Below are 13,983 nucleotides of genomic sequence, written 5' to 3' on the forward strand. Positions count from 1 at the left end.
GGTCACTGACCCACAGAGGTAGTGCTCACCGTGGCCCCAAGCCAAGTGGCCATGAAGATAGAGTGCATCTGTGAGGCTCACGGCGGACAGCAGGTGCACATTGTTGTGCACCCAAAGGAGGCTCCCCGTGGCGTCCATGGGCATGCAAGGCCACCATCGGCCAACACCAAGATGACCAGGGTTTTCTATCATTGGCAAGGTGTCCTTCGATCTCCCAAGCTTCTCAGGCCACATTGTCACCGCCAGTTTCCCAAGGCCTGAAGGCTGTCAGGGGTCACAACTGGACATGCCGGCATTTTCTATCGCTGATGTGATGGTCCCTGGCAACAAAAAGATATATTTTTTCACTTAATTAATATATAATTTATCATTTTTATAATTAAAATAAATATATATACATATTTAAGTATTAAAATAGAAAGAAAAGATAAGAAATCACATATTAATTAAAGAGGGATGTGTGGTGTAATTACATTTAAAATTTGTCAGAATATAGGAAAATGGAACCATAAAAAGAAAGGGTATCAGTACCCATATACTTCATTTACTATTATTTTATAATTCAGCTATTTTTTTTTTCTTTTACTATTTGAATATAGATTAAAAGTTTCAAAACATGACATTTTTGCATAATTTAAAAGAAAATAAATTTAACCTATATAATCATGTAAGTTAATTCAAAATAAATTTAATTTTATAAAAATTGACTCAAAGAGTAAAACCAAATCAATTTTTATAAATTGAATTTATTTTTTATTAAATTATATGATTAAGTTAGTTGATTAAATTTATTTTCTTTTAAATTATGTAATAATGTCATGTTTTGAGTTTTTTTTAATAAATATTAAAAGAGCAAAAAAAATAAAAATAAAAGCTAAATAGTAAAATATTAGTAAAAGAAGTACAAGGAGATTGTTAAAAAACAAAACAAAACAAAACATTCACAACCAGTTAACAACGACCCAGCTTTGCCACTCATTTGTTTTTTCTTTTAAGTTTTTTTTTTTTTAAATTTTTAAACTCATTTTTTATACTCATCATTTATATATCATATATTTAATAAGAAAAAATAAATAAAAAATTAAAAAAAAATTATATATAATGTGTGAATGATTAATAAAGTTTTTCAACAAAAAACTTAAAATCCTCTATCGAAAAAATTTATTCATCTATTTTCTTATCATCTCATCATATGTCATTAGATAATAAGTTTATAAATAAAATATAATAAATAATTTTTAATTATCTAATGATACGTCATATGATGATGTAAAGATAATGAGAATTTAGATGATAAGTAACATTACTCGTCAAACAAAACAAATTTTATATATTATACTACTATCTTATTTGTATTTTACTAAGAAAATATGATACATTATACTACTATCTTATTTGTATCTTACTAAAAAAATATGATACATTTATTATTATTAAATGATCATTTATTACATATTTTTTTATCATTAAATGATAATAAATACACCATATCATATATAATAAAATGAAAATATAACGATGGTGTGGTGAATAACATTAATAATCAAACAAATATTTTAAAAAGTCTTGCCACGCGACGCACGCGCTATTCCCATTGGATGCCTTAAAATGGCATACCTCAGCAGCTGTTGGGAAGACCTTATTCCCTCTCGTGACTCCCATGCACTTCCCTTACGGCATACTCTTGTGGATGCCGTAGATTGCTGGTATCTGCCATATCTCCCGCAATCGTCGCCGAACTGAAACCTACAAAACAAGCTGAGAGGAGAGACAAGTGGAAGAAAAGGACGGAAACGAAAAGGAATTTTTGGAATGTTTTTCGGTTTGTGTTGAATCTAATTTATATTGCGCCATTTTGCTTCTATACCTTCTCTATTATTCTTAGTCCTGCTTGCTCCTCTATGCCTCAATCTTGGTGGCTTGACTAACGTGGGTCCAGTGAGCGCAACTTCTCGGTCGACGGGAGTTTGTTGCCGGCGGTTGTAGCCGGTAGAAGATGGGTTGCGTCAGCTCCAAGCAGGCGGTGCCCGTGACGCCTGATTTGGACCATTTCGGGGCGTTCCTGGACAGCGGTGTCGGGTCGGATAAATCGGGTCATGTAGGGACCGGCTCGGGAGAGAATGGGAAGGGGAATGGTAGTAATAATAAGAAGAAAAAGAGTGACAAGTCGTTGGTGGTGGTGGGGTTGAGTGGTGTCGAGTTGGGTGAGTCCGGGAGACCGCGTTCGAACGTGAACTATTCGTCATTGAGCTTCAGATTAGGGAATTTGCAAGAGTACGTGGACGGGGAGCACGTGGCGGCTGGCTGGCCTGCTTGGCTCAGTGCCGTCGCCGGCGAAGCCATTCAGGGCTGGATTCCTCTCCGAGGCGAAGCCTTTGAAAAATTAGAAAAGGTTATTACATGTAAAATGTTCTTTATTCAAGTCATTAACCATTATTCAAAACGTTTACTCTTTTTTTTAGTCATTTTAATTTTGGTTACACTGTTGGAAAGGTTGTAAAATATTGTCCTACAATAGTCTCTTTTGTGTGTGTTTTCTCGTTATTTTTTTAAATTCCTTTGAATCTTACCTTCTTCTTTTTTGCCAAGTTTTGCGGAATTGGGAAATTTATGCAAGACAGAGCATGAGAAGTGCTTTTCTGTAGTTTTATTTCAACATACTTTATGTCTTATGATGCTTTGTATATTGACATTTTGGGACCTTTTCTGCGATCATTTGATTTCTTTAACCAGTTGTGGTCTTTTTACATGTTTTTCATACATGAAAATTCAGGGAAAATGAATCTTTCAACAGTTCAAATGGAAACGAATTTATTTCTTTTCTTTAAAAAAAAAAAAAAAACCATTGAAACGAATGCGCCGTGCATACGCATTTTCTCTTCTCATAATTACCCAGATCAGAATTTGCCTAAGTTTTCTGGAGTGCTCAGGGGACAAGTATTCTTTTTTTCATCAAAAGGTATTGGTTTCAATCCTACTATTCTGCTGGCTTTACCATATTAAGTAAAAATTCTTTGAAAATTATTTCACGTTGAGGAGAAGGCACCTCGTAAGGCTTGGATTCTTGCTCTTCGTCCCTTAGAGATAGTTTTTTTCCAAGTCATCAAATTACATTCCAGAAGTGAGGAATCAATTCTTCTTTTTCTTATTTGTCTTGCATTTAACTGCTTAAATTTCATTTGAGTTTTGTTACTGCTGTTTCTATTTCCTGTTTTGGAGTACAATCTACGGGAAGAATGTTCAATACTGCATCAAAATTCTACTGCTTACTGTGTTGTGTATTTCTGATCATGATTGTATTCAATTTCAACTGCTTGAGTAGATTGGACAGGGAACATATAGCAGTGTTTTCCGAGCACGCAACACAGAAACTGGCAGGATAGTTGCCCTGAAGAAGGTGCAGTTTGATAATTTTGAGCCTGAGAGTGTTAGGTTTATGGCACGAGAAATTATGATTCTACGCAGGCTTGACCATCCAAATATCATAAAACTGGAAGGTTTAATTACGTCCCGTTTATCATGTAGTATATACCTTGTATTCGACTACATGGAACATGATATTACTGGACTGTTATCTTGCCCAGACATCAAGTTCAGTGAGTCACAGGTTTGCGCACCTTCCCTAACGATCAAACAGTCATATAGTTTTATTATGGGGCTGTTTGGATTCAACACTTTCATGAGAAGATTTAATGTCTGTAATCACTAGAATTCCATAATAAGTTTGAATATGTTAAATCTCATTACTAACATGATGAGTTGAGTTGGTCATAATGTTAACAAAATCAGGTAAACCCATTTTGAATCTTTGCAACATAATTATGAAACTAATGGTAAATTTTTTATATCCTCTCGTTTCCAAGTAGTGCTGTAGTGGGTTGCCTTTATAATTGAGTGATAAAAAAAATGTGGTTGGCTTTTTATTGTAGATTAAATGCTACATGAAGCAGTTGTTATCTGGACTTGACCACTGCCACTCAAGGGGAGTAATGCATCGAGATATTAAAGGATCAAATATTTTGGTTAATAATAGGGGAATTTTAAAGGTGGCTGATTTTGGATTGGCAAATTTTCATAGTTCTGGGCATGGTCAACCCCTAACCAGTCGTGTTGTCACCTTATGGTACCGTCCTCCTGAACTTCTGCTGGGTTCGACTGAATATGGAGCATCTGTAGATCTCTGGAGTGTTGGCTGTGTATTTGCTGAACTAATACTAGGAAAAGCTATCCTTCAAGGAAGAACAGAGGTAATTGTCTTAATGAAGCACGATGATTTCCATTTCTAAAAACTAGTCTTTTAAACCTAACCCTGAGGGGTAGCTCAGTTGGTCAAGCCTTGAGTTTGCTTTCCAATGGTCACCAGTTCAAGTCCCCTCAGGGCCACAAGAGGTTTACCTGGCCGTTAACTTTAGGGCCCCGTGGGATTAGTTCAGGTGTGCACAAGTTGGCCCGGACACCCACGGATATCAAATAAACCTATAAGTATAGTTTCAGTACAAACGACTCAGATTACTGGAACCAGAAATGGGAAAACTGATTTCTCCAAGACAAGGTGATCACAAATAGTGCAATCATTAAATAATAGAGAGGAAAACCAGTACAAGGATGTGAATGGACTGGAGAAAACTTCAAGGGTGAAGTCTTCCAATGATTATAAAATTGCTGGAACTTGTCCTTTCAAGCATTTTTAAAAAAAAAAAAAATCAACAAACAAAAATAATTGAAACTAACGAATATAATATAATATCAAATCACGCACTTTATTTAAACTTCAAGGTCATTATATTTAGACTTGTCCCTCTAATAATGTATCTTTGAGGATGTTTTTCGGGGTTGAAATCATGAGTGCCATATTGTACTAAAGTAAAATACGATAATGCTTTTGAAAATGCTACAAACTTAACTAGAATATTCTAGTTGAGAATTGTGCCAGACACATCCCCTATGGTCAGTAGTTTGTAAGCAAATTTCCTGTTTTGCTGTTGGAACTTGAGAATGCAATTGATCTACCGTATTTGCTCCCAGCAGTGTCTTTATTCTCATAGTTGAGAACCTCAGACACATCCCCTATGGTCAGTATTTTTCGTTGTTTTACCATCCTAGCTGTCATTAGTTTTCATGCCTAATAGGCCTTCTCTTTAGAATTCATAATTATAGAAGTCAATTTCTTCTTTGCAAATGCGATGCCAAAATTTTCAGAGGCATGTTCATAATGACATTTTAACTAATTTTCCCCAGGAGTGGTAAATAATCATGACTCTACACATGAGTATGTACGATAATTCTATAATCAGAGAAGATGAATGGTCTAAACTTATTCAATCTTTGGAAATGGCCTTTTTTTGGTGACGTTCTTTATTCTATGAGTATCACAACTATTGCCAATTAGGCAGCTGTGTAATTTTTAACATTTTTTTGTAATTATTAAATATAAAAACGTACAATGGAAGAGTAATGCTAGATCCAGACTTAGAAATGCAGTCCCTGTGCAGGCCTTTAAAAAAGTGGGACCCACCATGAAAAAGTGAGTTTTTCATGTGGGTCCCACTTTTTTTTTTTTTGAAGGACCTGCGCGGGGCTTCCACCCCTAGGTCTGCACAAATTATTTTTCACAACAGAAACTTCCCTTTTGTGTTTTAGTTGTCTAACTTGATCATAGTAGTTATAAACATGGATACTGGGGGGATTTGATGAATGCCACTGTTATACCATCCCACTCATCCACTAGAGTCAAAGCCTATGAGGAATCTGGATACATATGTAGACTGCTACAAGTATGTTGTACATATAAATTGTACAAACTGGTTGTTCACATTTTCTTTTGAAGTATCCTGTTCAAGTTCTTATAGGTTTGCCTTTCCTCTACAGGTTGAGCAATTGCACAAAATTTTCAAGCTTTGTGGATCCCCAGCTGATGAATACTGGAAAAAAACCAAACTTCCTCATGCAACCCTATTCAAACCACAGCGTCCGTATAATAGTTGTCTTCAGGAGACCTTTAAAAATTTACCAAAAACCACCATAAGCCTGCTAGAAACTCTTCTTTCCATAGAACCCTACAAGCGAGGGACAGCCTCCTCTGCTCTTGCATCTGAGGTAATTATGCAAAGTCATGTGATTATTTTGTCTCATATGAATTATTGATGTGGTGGTTGGGAAGATTGTCTTTAAAGACAATCATTGTTGATACCTGATATGGCTTTCAAGTCCATATTACTGGAAATTCTTATTTGAAAAATACTATATATGATCATTTTAATTATCATTCCCTGATATGGCATCAAATTATTTGCAAATATGCAGAAGATAAGGAACAGTGTTCCAATCAGTTAAGAGGATGATAAATGGCACCTCAGTTCTTATTTATGAATGAATTTTTTTCTTATTCCATATTTCCTTTTTCTCTTTGTGAAATCACTACTTGTCCCAAACTTAAGCTGATAAGAAGAGGTAGATTTTTAATTATTTAGATTATAATCTTAACACTCTTATCAAGTGTTTTATATTTTCCCATAGTTGTTGCACTTTCGTGCTTCAAAACCAAATAAACACAGCATGCTTCCCATAATTTCATAATCTTTTTCACATTTTAACCATTTAGGATTCTCATTATGACATTCTTTCCATAATTCAGTACTTCACAACAAAGCCTCATGCATGTGATCCATCAAGCTTGCCAGTATACCCTCCTTACAAAGAGATTGACGCAAAAAGTCGTGAGGAGACAAAGAGGTGAGGATTCTCATTTGTCATTGTGTTGTTGAAAGTTTTGCGTATTTCCTTTGAGAGATAAGAATTAAGAATAACTGGTATTTTGGACATCACGCTATAAAAAAATTCAAAATTCAAAACTGTTTGAGCTAGTTGTCAATTATGGCCAATATATGAAGGGAAGCTATTAAACTGAAGCATGTTAAAAAAAATTGACCTAGAATGACTTGATTAGTGTTTGAGGATAGCTTATGGTATTGAATGCCCAACATGGATTGGCCGATCCTTGTGGAGAGATTGAGTCCTTTGTTAAGAATGGCTCATTTTGGACTATGGCTTCATCACCAGGAAAGAAACATAAGTTAAATTATTAAATTAAAATCCTAAATTGTGATCAATTAAATATTAAGAACAGAATCATTTAGTTAGCTACTTTTCAAATTTTATGTTAAAACATAGAAGACCTGTTTTATTTTCTTAGGACAATTATTCCCCTATGGATTGGTATGTCTTCTTAGGTTTGGAAAATGTATTGTGATGCTGAGAAATTAATACTTGGTCATCAACATGTTGATTCCTACAACATTCAGCATCACTTGCTGTTGTAGAATTATGTTATATTAGCTGGTAAAAACTAAAATAAAATTTTCTGAAATTTTCAGGAAAAGGATTGGTGGGAGAGTTCGTGGACCTGAAATTACAAGAAAGCCTTCAAGAAAACTCCACGAAATCTGTAAATTGGCACCAGCAGAGGTCTCTCTCTCTCTCTCTCTCTCTCTCTCTCTCTCTGTGTGTGGTGTAGTCAAAATGGGGGAGTAACTTCTCACTGCTATACTTGTTCTTATCTTACAGGAAATGGCAAAAGCTCAAGATTCTCATAAGATCAATGGTAGCAATGGACATATTCTTAGAGAAGTAAATTCCACTAAAGATAGGGGGCCACAAAAGCCATCAGTTGAGAGTCTTGGAGAGGGTTCTGATGTAAAGAATGCATCTCAAGTTGAAAATCCTTTACCTAGACCCTTACAAGTTTCTGCATCAAGTAACTTTGCATGGGCAAAAAGGAGAAACAATGATGCATCCATAAGATCACACAGTAGGACTATTTCAAGGGGACAAACTTTTAGTGTTGTGGAACCTACCACTGCATTGCATGCAAGGAGCAATGTTGACTACAGAAGGCACAAAAATGGGGATGTTATAACTGGGACCCGCTCAAATTGTAGAGGCTATGATTCACATGAGGTTTTGAAGCTTCTCATGCAGAATAATTGGTGCAAGCTTGAGCATCCAGATTCATTTGATGCTTCTGATGAGTACCACTCTCAGGAACTGTCAATGGCTCGGTATGAAAGAGAGGAAATTGCAGCCAAAAGAAGCAATCTGGTAAGCTTGTAACTTTTGGAACCAGATGTGGTCTGTATTGATTTTATTTTCAACACAGCCTCCATCTGAACTTACAAAAAAAAAAAACTCAAAAAGGAAATATCAGTTGTAATGTAAAAGAAGCAATCTGGGAAAAGAGGGGAAAATACAACTAAAAACGGAGCAATCTGGTAAAGTTTGTAACTTCTAGAACTGGATGTGGTATAAATTGATTTCAGTTTCAAATAGAAGCAATCTGGTAAGCTTATAACTTTTAGAACTTGATGCAGTATGAAAATTTCAGTTTCAAAACATATTTCTCATGTTTGTTTTATTTATTTATTTATACGCATCAATACATAGTCTCCAATTCGACTCCTATTAAGACAAAAAATGAGATAAAAGAAGCATCATTTGAACATAGAACTAGATGTAGCTTTCTACATCAGATAGAATAAAGGTATTGACAGCCAAAAAGAATTGATCTGTTCTCTGGTAATTGTAACGTTTGGAGCCCAATGTGGTATGACTCAATTTTAAGTTTGTATCATTATCTCTGTTTTGGTTTTTTTTTTTGATAAATTAAGCTTTATTTATGATGAAAAGAGAGGTGTATTTGGAGTTTTTAATACACATTGTCCATATAAATTTCCAATCAGTTGTAATGTAAAACCGTTTGTATTGATAAGCCCAAAAGATATATTTTAGATGGTTTGAAATTGAAAGTGATTCAAGATTTGTTTAAAATAGTTGAAGTTTGAAACTGTGATTAGGTGAAAACTCATTTGCCTGCTTTTTAGTAAAGCTTGAAATGTATCATGAAATTGCAATAACGATCCCATGCATCAGTTTTCTCGGTTTTGAAGTTGACATCTTTTGTTGATTAATCTTGGCTCTGTGACAGGGTTACCAGAATGAAGGGGACAAGGTTGAATTTTCAGGACCCTTATTATCTCAATCAAACAAAGTTGATGAACTTTTGGAGAAGCATGAACGCCACATCCGCCGGACCGTGCGAAATTCATGGTTCCAAAGAGGTATAACGATAATGGGAATACAGCTTCAGCAATTGTGGTCCAATTCTCTGTTATGATTGTAACCTGTGCTTTTCTTATTTTGATTTTAATCCCTTTTTTTTTTCCTTTTTTTCTTTTTTTTTTTTTTGCTTCTCATTCCAATTATGTCTTCACTTGACTTTCTCAATCCCACTCTTAGCACCCATAGTATAGCTACAAACTCAATTCGGCAATTAATTCAAGTCATACTCCCCCTCCAACAAAGAAAAAAGAAAATAAAAATGAAATGAAAAGAAGTGAAAAGAAACAAGGAATGGATAAATTGTGTGAGAACACTTCTTCCACAGCCCCCTTTTTTCCCCTGAATCTCAGTGCTATTTTCCTTGGTTGTGAGAGTATGGATATATATATATATATATATATTTATATGTATGTATATATTTCCTGCACAACAAGGGAGGAGGGAGTCAAACTGTAGCTCTCAAGAAGAGAACAGGGGCTTGGTGCCAGTGTAGCCAAAGGCCCCTGGTGACAGTATTGATATTTGATCATATGAAAAGAGAGTTTGATATGGAATCAAAAAGTCATTAAGGCCACTGTGTGTGTGTGTGTGTGTGTGTGTGTGTGTTTTTGTGCCTCGCGTGCGTGTGCTTTGTGTTTTTTGGGGGATTGTTGGCTAACAATGTGATTTTTGAACTGCAGGTAAAAAGCATGGGAAGTAAGTTATCAGATATGTTTCGTTTCAATGATCTGGGAAGAGATTCAGCTACCAAATACAAAATCTGATTATAACAGACTACCCCTCGTGGATGAACATCTATCTACACACCATGCCCGATGAAACACGTTTTACGTATAGAAGATCAGGAAAGTGAAAAAATGAGGTTTGGAGTGTCTCGGCTGTTCTCTTCTTTCAGTCAATAATAGTTTTTTTTTTTTTAATTATTTCATTTGGATTTTAGCATCCATCTTTGTTTTCTGATTTGATGAAAGCCATCAGGCTATGTATGTATAATGGTGATATGTTTGAGAGTCTTGTACATGTTCATGGTTCATAAAGCTCAAGATAACAGGCTCACCTTTCTTTCTCATCCTTTTATTATTACTTACTTTTCTATTCTTTTTTAAACCTTTTAAGTGGATAAAAAAGGGGGGAAGTGTCAGCGTGGCAAAAGAAAATGCCTGTCAGCAAATAATTGAATTACGTAATCTGACTTTCATGTGGAAGGAAAGATTACATTATTTAATTATCAGCCTCTTCTTGAAGTGATGAAAGTTGAATAATATATTTTTAAAATATTATTTTTTAATATTATTATTATTTTAAAAATTAAAAAAATCGAATTATTTATTATATTTTATGTAGAATTTTAAAAATATTATAATAATAAAATGAAATGTGATGAAACAGCTTTATCAAAATGGAGCCACCTCCCCTTTGCACTTTTTTTTTTTTTAATTTTATGTGCCTGATAGACTTGGATCTGTAGCTCTCAAGCAATGTGATTTCGTTCTGCTTTTGCTTTAGCTTCATGCACCCTGTATCCATGATACGTTTGTGGCATTTGGCTCGCAGTATCTAACAATACCTCTGGCGTCTACATTTTAATGATATTTGTAATTGTGAATTGTAAAAGTATTGTGTAATTTAAAAAAAAAAAAAAATGAGTAAAGACAGGATTTACATGTAAAAAAAATAATTTTTTTAATAATAAATCTCATTATTTTTCAAAAGAGTCGTGTAATACTTGTACAGTCTATTTATTTTTATCAAAATTTCCCATTATGTTTTATTTGAAATATATAAGATTTTTTAAAATATTAAATATGCTGTACTTTATTTCAACATGTAACAAAAAATAATATTAAATATTAGCATAAACTTTCTTGTTCAAATAGTAGCATAAAAATTCATCGAACTAAATGGTATCCAACAAAAAATATCATAAAATAAAATAAAAACAAACTAGTCCATGAAAAACAGTTAAAAACGCTACTAACTAAAATATCAACGTCCCCTATGACATATATAATAGACGAGCGATGCTAGGTTTACAAAAAAAAAATCTACGCAATCTCTTATTATTCATACAATCTTTACATATCATACATTTTTTAATCTTTATTAGTTCTTTTTTTTATCAAATATTTAATATATAGATAATGAATAGAAGAATTCAATTAATTTAAGAAGAATAAACTCAAAGAGAATTTTAAAAAATTAAAAAAAATGTGGTGTCTAGAGGTTGAGAAGGTTTTTTTTTTGCCCTAATCAAGCTTAAGATATATATATATTAATAGAGAACAAGTACAGAATTTAAGGTGGATCTTTTCCACCATCCAAGTACAAGAAGCATTGGGGGATTTTAACAAGGAGTAGGTTTCCAAACACATAGTTTGTTGCTAACCATTGCGCCACGGAGTGCCTACATCAGTTCTGATGATATTTTGAATGAAGATGAATGTCTGCAATGATCGGGGAGATCGACCAAAAAAGAGTAGATTCTTTACATTCAATTGCTGAGAAGACGAATTGGGCGCGCCTTCGATTGCTATTTTTCTTAGATTACTGGTCATACGAACTGTTAGCAACGCCAATTTTGTTTCTGCTACCAATGGGATTGATGAGTTGATCTTTTTTATTGATATCTCCTGAATTTCTCCTAGATGGTTTCTTCAAATTGCTGAAACAACTGAAAAATTATCTCTAACCACAACTGTTGCCCAGATGACTAACACAAGAAGGAATGTAAATTGAGTTGTATTTAAAAATTAACAATTATAAATCAAATACACAATATAAAATATAAACAAAATACGAAGCAGCAATAAATATAAAGAGTAAGGGTAAGAAAGAAGCAAACTCAGTATGTTAACGAAGTTCGGTCCCACTGCCTACGTCCTCGCCTCAAGCTACCCCTTGAGAATCTCCAAATTCACTATTCAACCTCCTTAAGGTAGGATAGAAACTTATTACACCTTTGAACAACACCGCTACAAAAGATCCGTGTAAAACACTCTCTACACTTGCAATCACCTTACACGTGGTGATTCAACTATTCCTTGTGTAAAACACTTTCTACACACACAAGAGTTATACACACCCTTTTACTGATACAAGAGCTGATAGTGGGTAGGTTATCAGAAAACACTCATCAATAAGTGAAATAAAAATAATACAGTACAAACTATATATCTCAAAATGAACAAGGGTTAAGACTCAATGTTTAGAAAAGAGAGAATAAAAGTTTTGAATAAATGGTGTATGCTCTTGGTGTTAAGAATTTTAAACTCCCAAATGATCTATTTATAGGCATATGAGACTTCATATTCAAATTCAAAAATATTTACATGTCAAAAACAACATCATTCACTTTTCAAAAATTTCAAACCTAATCTTTTTACTTTTTACATATGATAAAATGAGCACACTTTACTTTTTAAATTTTTCAAACAAAATCATATACCTTTTGCATAAGTCAAAAAGAGCATAACCATTTTTGAAAATATTCAAATAAAGCATGCACATGTGAAAGATGACAATCAATTATCTTTAATATTTTCAAAATTTTCAAACAAAATCATCTACTTTTTGCATAAGTAAAAAAAAAATCAATCACTTTTGAAAATATTCAAATAAAGCATGCACATGATAAAGATGACAATCAATTATCTTTAATATTTTCAAAGTTCAAACATTTAATTATATCATGCACATGTAAAAGATGACAATCAATCAACTTTCAAAATTTTCAAATTTAATTTTCAAAATATTCATGCACATGTAGAAAATGTATTTTAATGCTTTATGATAAAATATTAATTTTGAATCTTAATCCTAATTTCGAATTTTTAAGAGATTTACAACATTACTCTATAACTTTAATGTGAACTTGTTCCCTTCTTGCTCATACTTAGTTCCTTAATGTGTTTGACTCTATTGTGTAAATAACTTGAACTTGAGACTCCTTTATTCTTTGAATTTATTTGTTATTATCAAAATCCATGGGTAGATATATAATTACACGAAATTTGAAACCTTAGGTTCAACAATCTCTCTCTTTTTGATGATGACAAATACTTGATAGAACCTGAAACATGTATTAATACTTAAGCTCCCTCTGAGAATATGCGTTAGTTTTTTAAACAAAAGTATAAATATAATTCCAAGCATATATAACAAGTTTAACAATGCAAACAATGTTAATGTTCTAATCTAAAACTTTTCCTCCTTTTAGCATCATTAAAAAGGATCCGCAACAAATAAATGGACTGAAGAAAACGGTGTGTTAGTAGATACTATAGATAGTTGAAAAATTGGAACAGCCCATGACCCGACAAGTGTGGCTGGAGATTTGAACAGTCGTCTGATGTTTGTTGACAAACAAGATTGAGGATTCTGAGTTTCTATAAAAAAAAATGATCATTTTCACCGATCTGATACCCTATAAAATTAGTCTTAAAGTTCATCCAATTCGCATCAAATCTTATTCTCATCTCTATAACTCATCTGTGACGCCCCCAAATCCCCACGCACGGACACGGGGAAATCGAGACGTCCGGATGGTGATAACCCGGGTCACCACCCTATAGACGAGTGCCAAGTGTGTGCAAAAGCAACATATGTGCACGAAGAAACACGCAGCGGATAACGAAAGTCATATAACTAAGTACCAGAATTTTTCTTAGTATAATACAAGCTGTTTAAAACATATATAAATAAAATATTACAAAAACACAAATATAGTTTTAAACCAAACTATAAAGCATAACTTCGACTCAAAACTCCGGCGGAGCCGCATCCTCGAGCTCAGCCTCCTCCTCCTCCTCGAATCCTGCACCAAAATCTACGGAACCAAAAATGGTACCGCAGGTAAGTAAAATTCAAACA

At 33.7% G+C, this 13,983-nt stretch overlaps 1 protein-coding gene across 3 annotated transcripts; it reads left to right on the plus strand.

Annotated features, from left to right (window-relative positions):
* Nucleotides 1-1,639: 1,639 nt before the first annotated feature.
* On the plus strand, nt 1,640-10,183 carry LOC122289889 (protein IMPAIRED IN BABA-INDUCED STERILITY 1-like). Of its 3 annotated transcripts, XM_043097260.1 has the most exons (9): nt 1,642-2,392; nt 3,323-3,607; nt 3,930-4,247; nt 5,869-6,096; nt 6,635-6,732; nt 7,374-7,464; nt 7,564-8,097; nt 8,981-9,113; nt 9,795-10,183. In XM_043097260.1, exons 1-9 carry the CDS (start codon nt 1,997-1,999, stop codon nt 9,812-9,814), a joined length of 2,103 nt encoding a protein of 700 aa, XP_042953194.1. In that variant the 5' UTR covers nt 1,642-1,996; the 3' UTR covers nt 9,815-10,183. The 3 variants fall into 3 exon arrangements, with proteins under 3 accessions (XP_042953196.1, XP_042953194.1, XP_042953195.1); XM_043097262.1 differs by lacking the exon at nt 3,930-4,247 and having other exon boundaries at nt 1,640-2,392; XM_043097261.1 differs by lacking the exon at nt 3,323-3,607.
* Nucleotides 10,184-13,983: the final 3,800 nt, after the last annotated feature.

This window comes from Carya illinoinensis, chromosome 12 (assembly GCF_018687715.1).
Source record: "Carya illinoinensis cultivar Pawnee chromosome 12, C.illinoinensisPawnee_v1, whole genome shotgun sequence".
In the NCBI taxonomy this organism is placed as follows: Eukaryota; Viridiplantae; Streptophyta; class Magnoliopsida; order Fagales; family Juglandaceae; genus Carya; species Carya illinoinensis.

Bases quoted from the DNA above. Each gene is read 5' to 3' on its own strand.
- LOC122289889 (XM_043097260.1), top strand. From the start codon at position 1,997: ATGGGTTGCGTCAGCTCCAAGCAGGCGGTGCCCGTGACGCCTGATTTG. The intron at 3,608-3,929 runs GTTTGCGCACCT...TTTTTATTGTAG, and splicing joins TCAAGTTCAGTGAGTCACAG to ATTAAATGCTACATGAAGCA. The intron at 7,465-7,563 runs GTCTCTCTCTCT...CTTATCTTACAG, and splicing joins GTAAATTGGCACCAGCAGAG to GAAATGGCAAAAGCTCAAGA.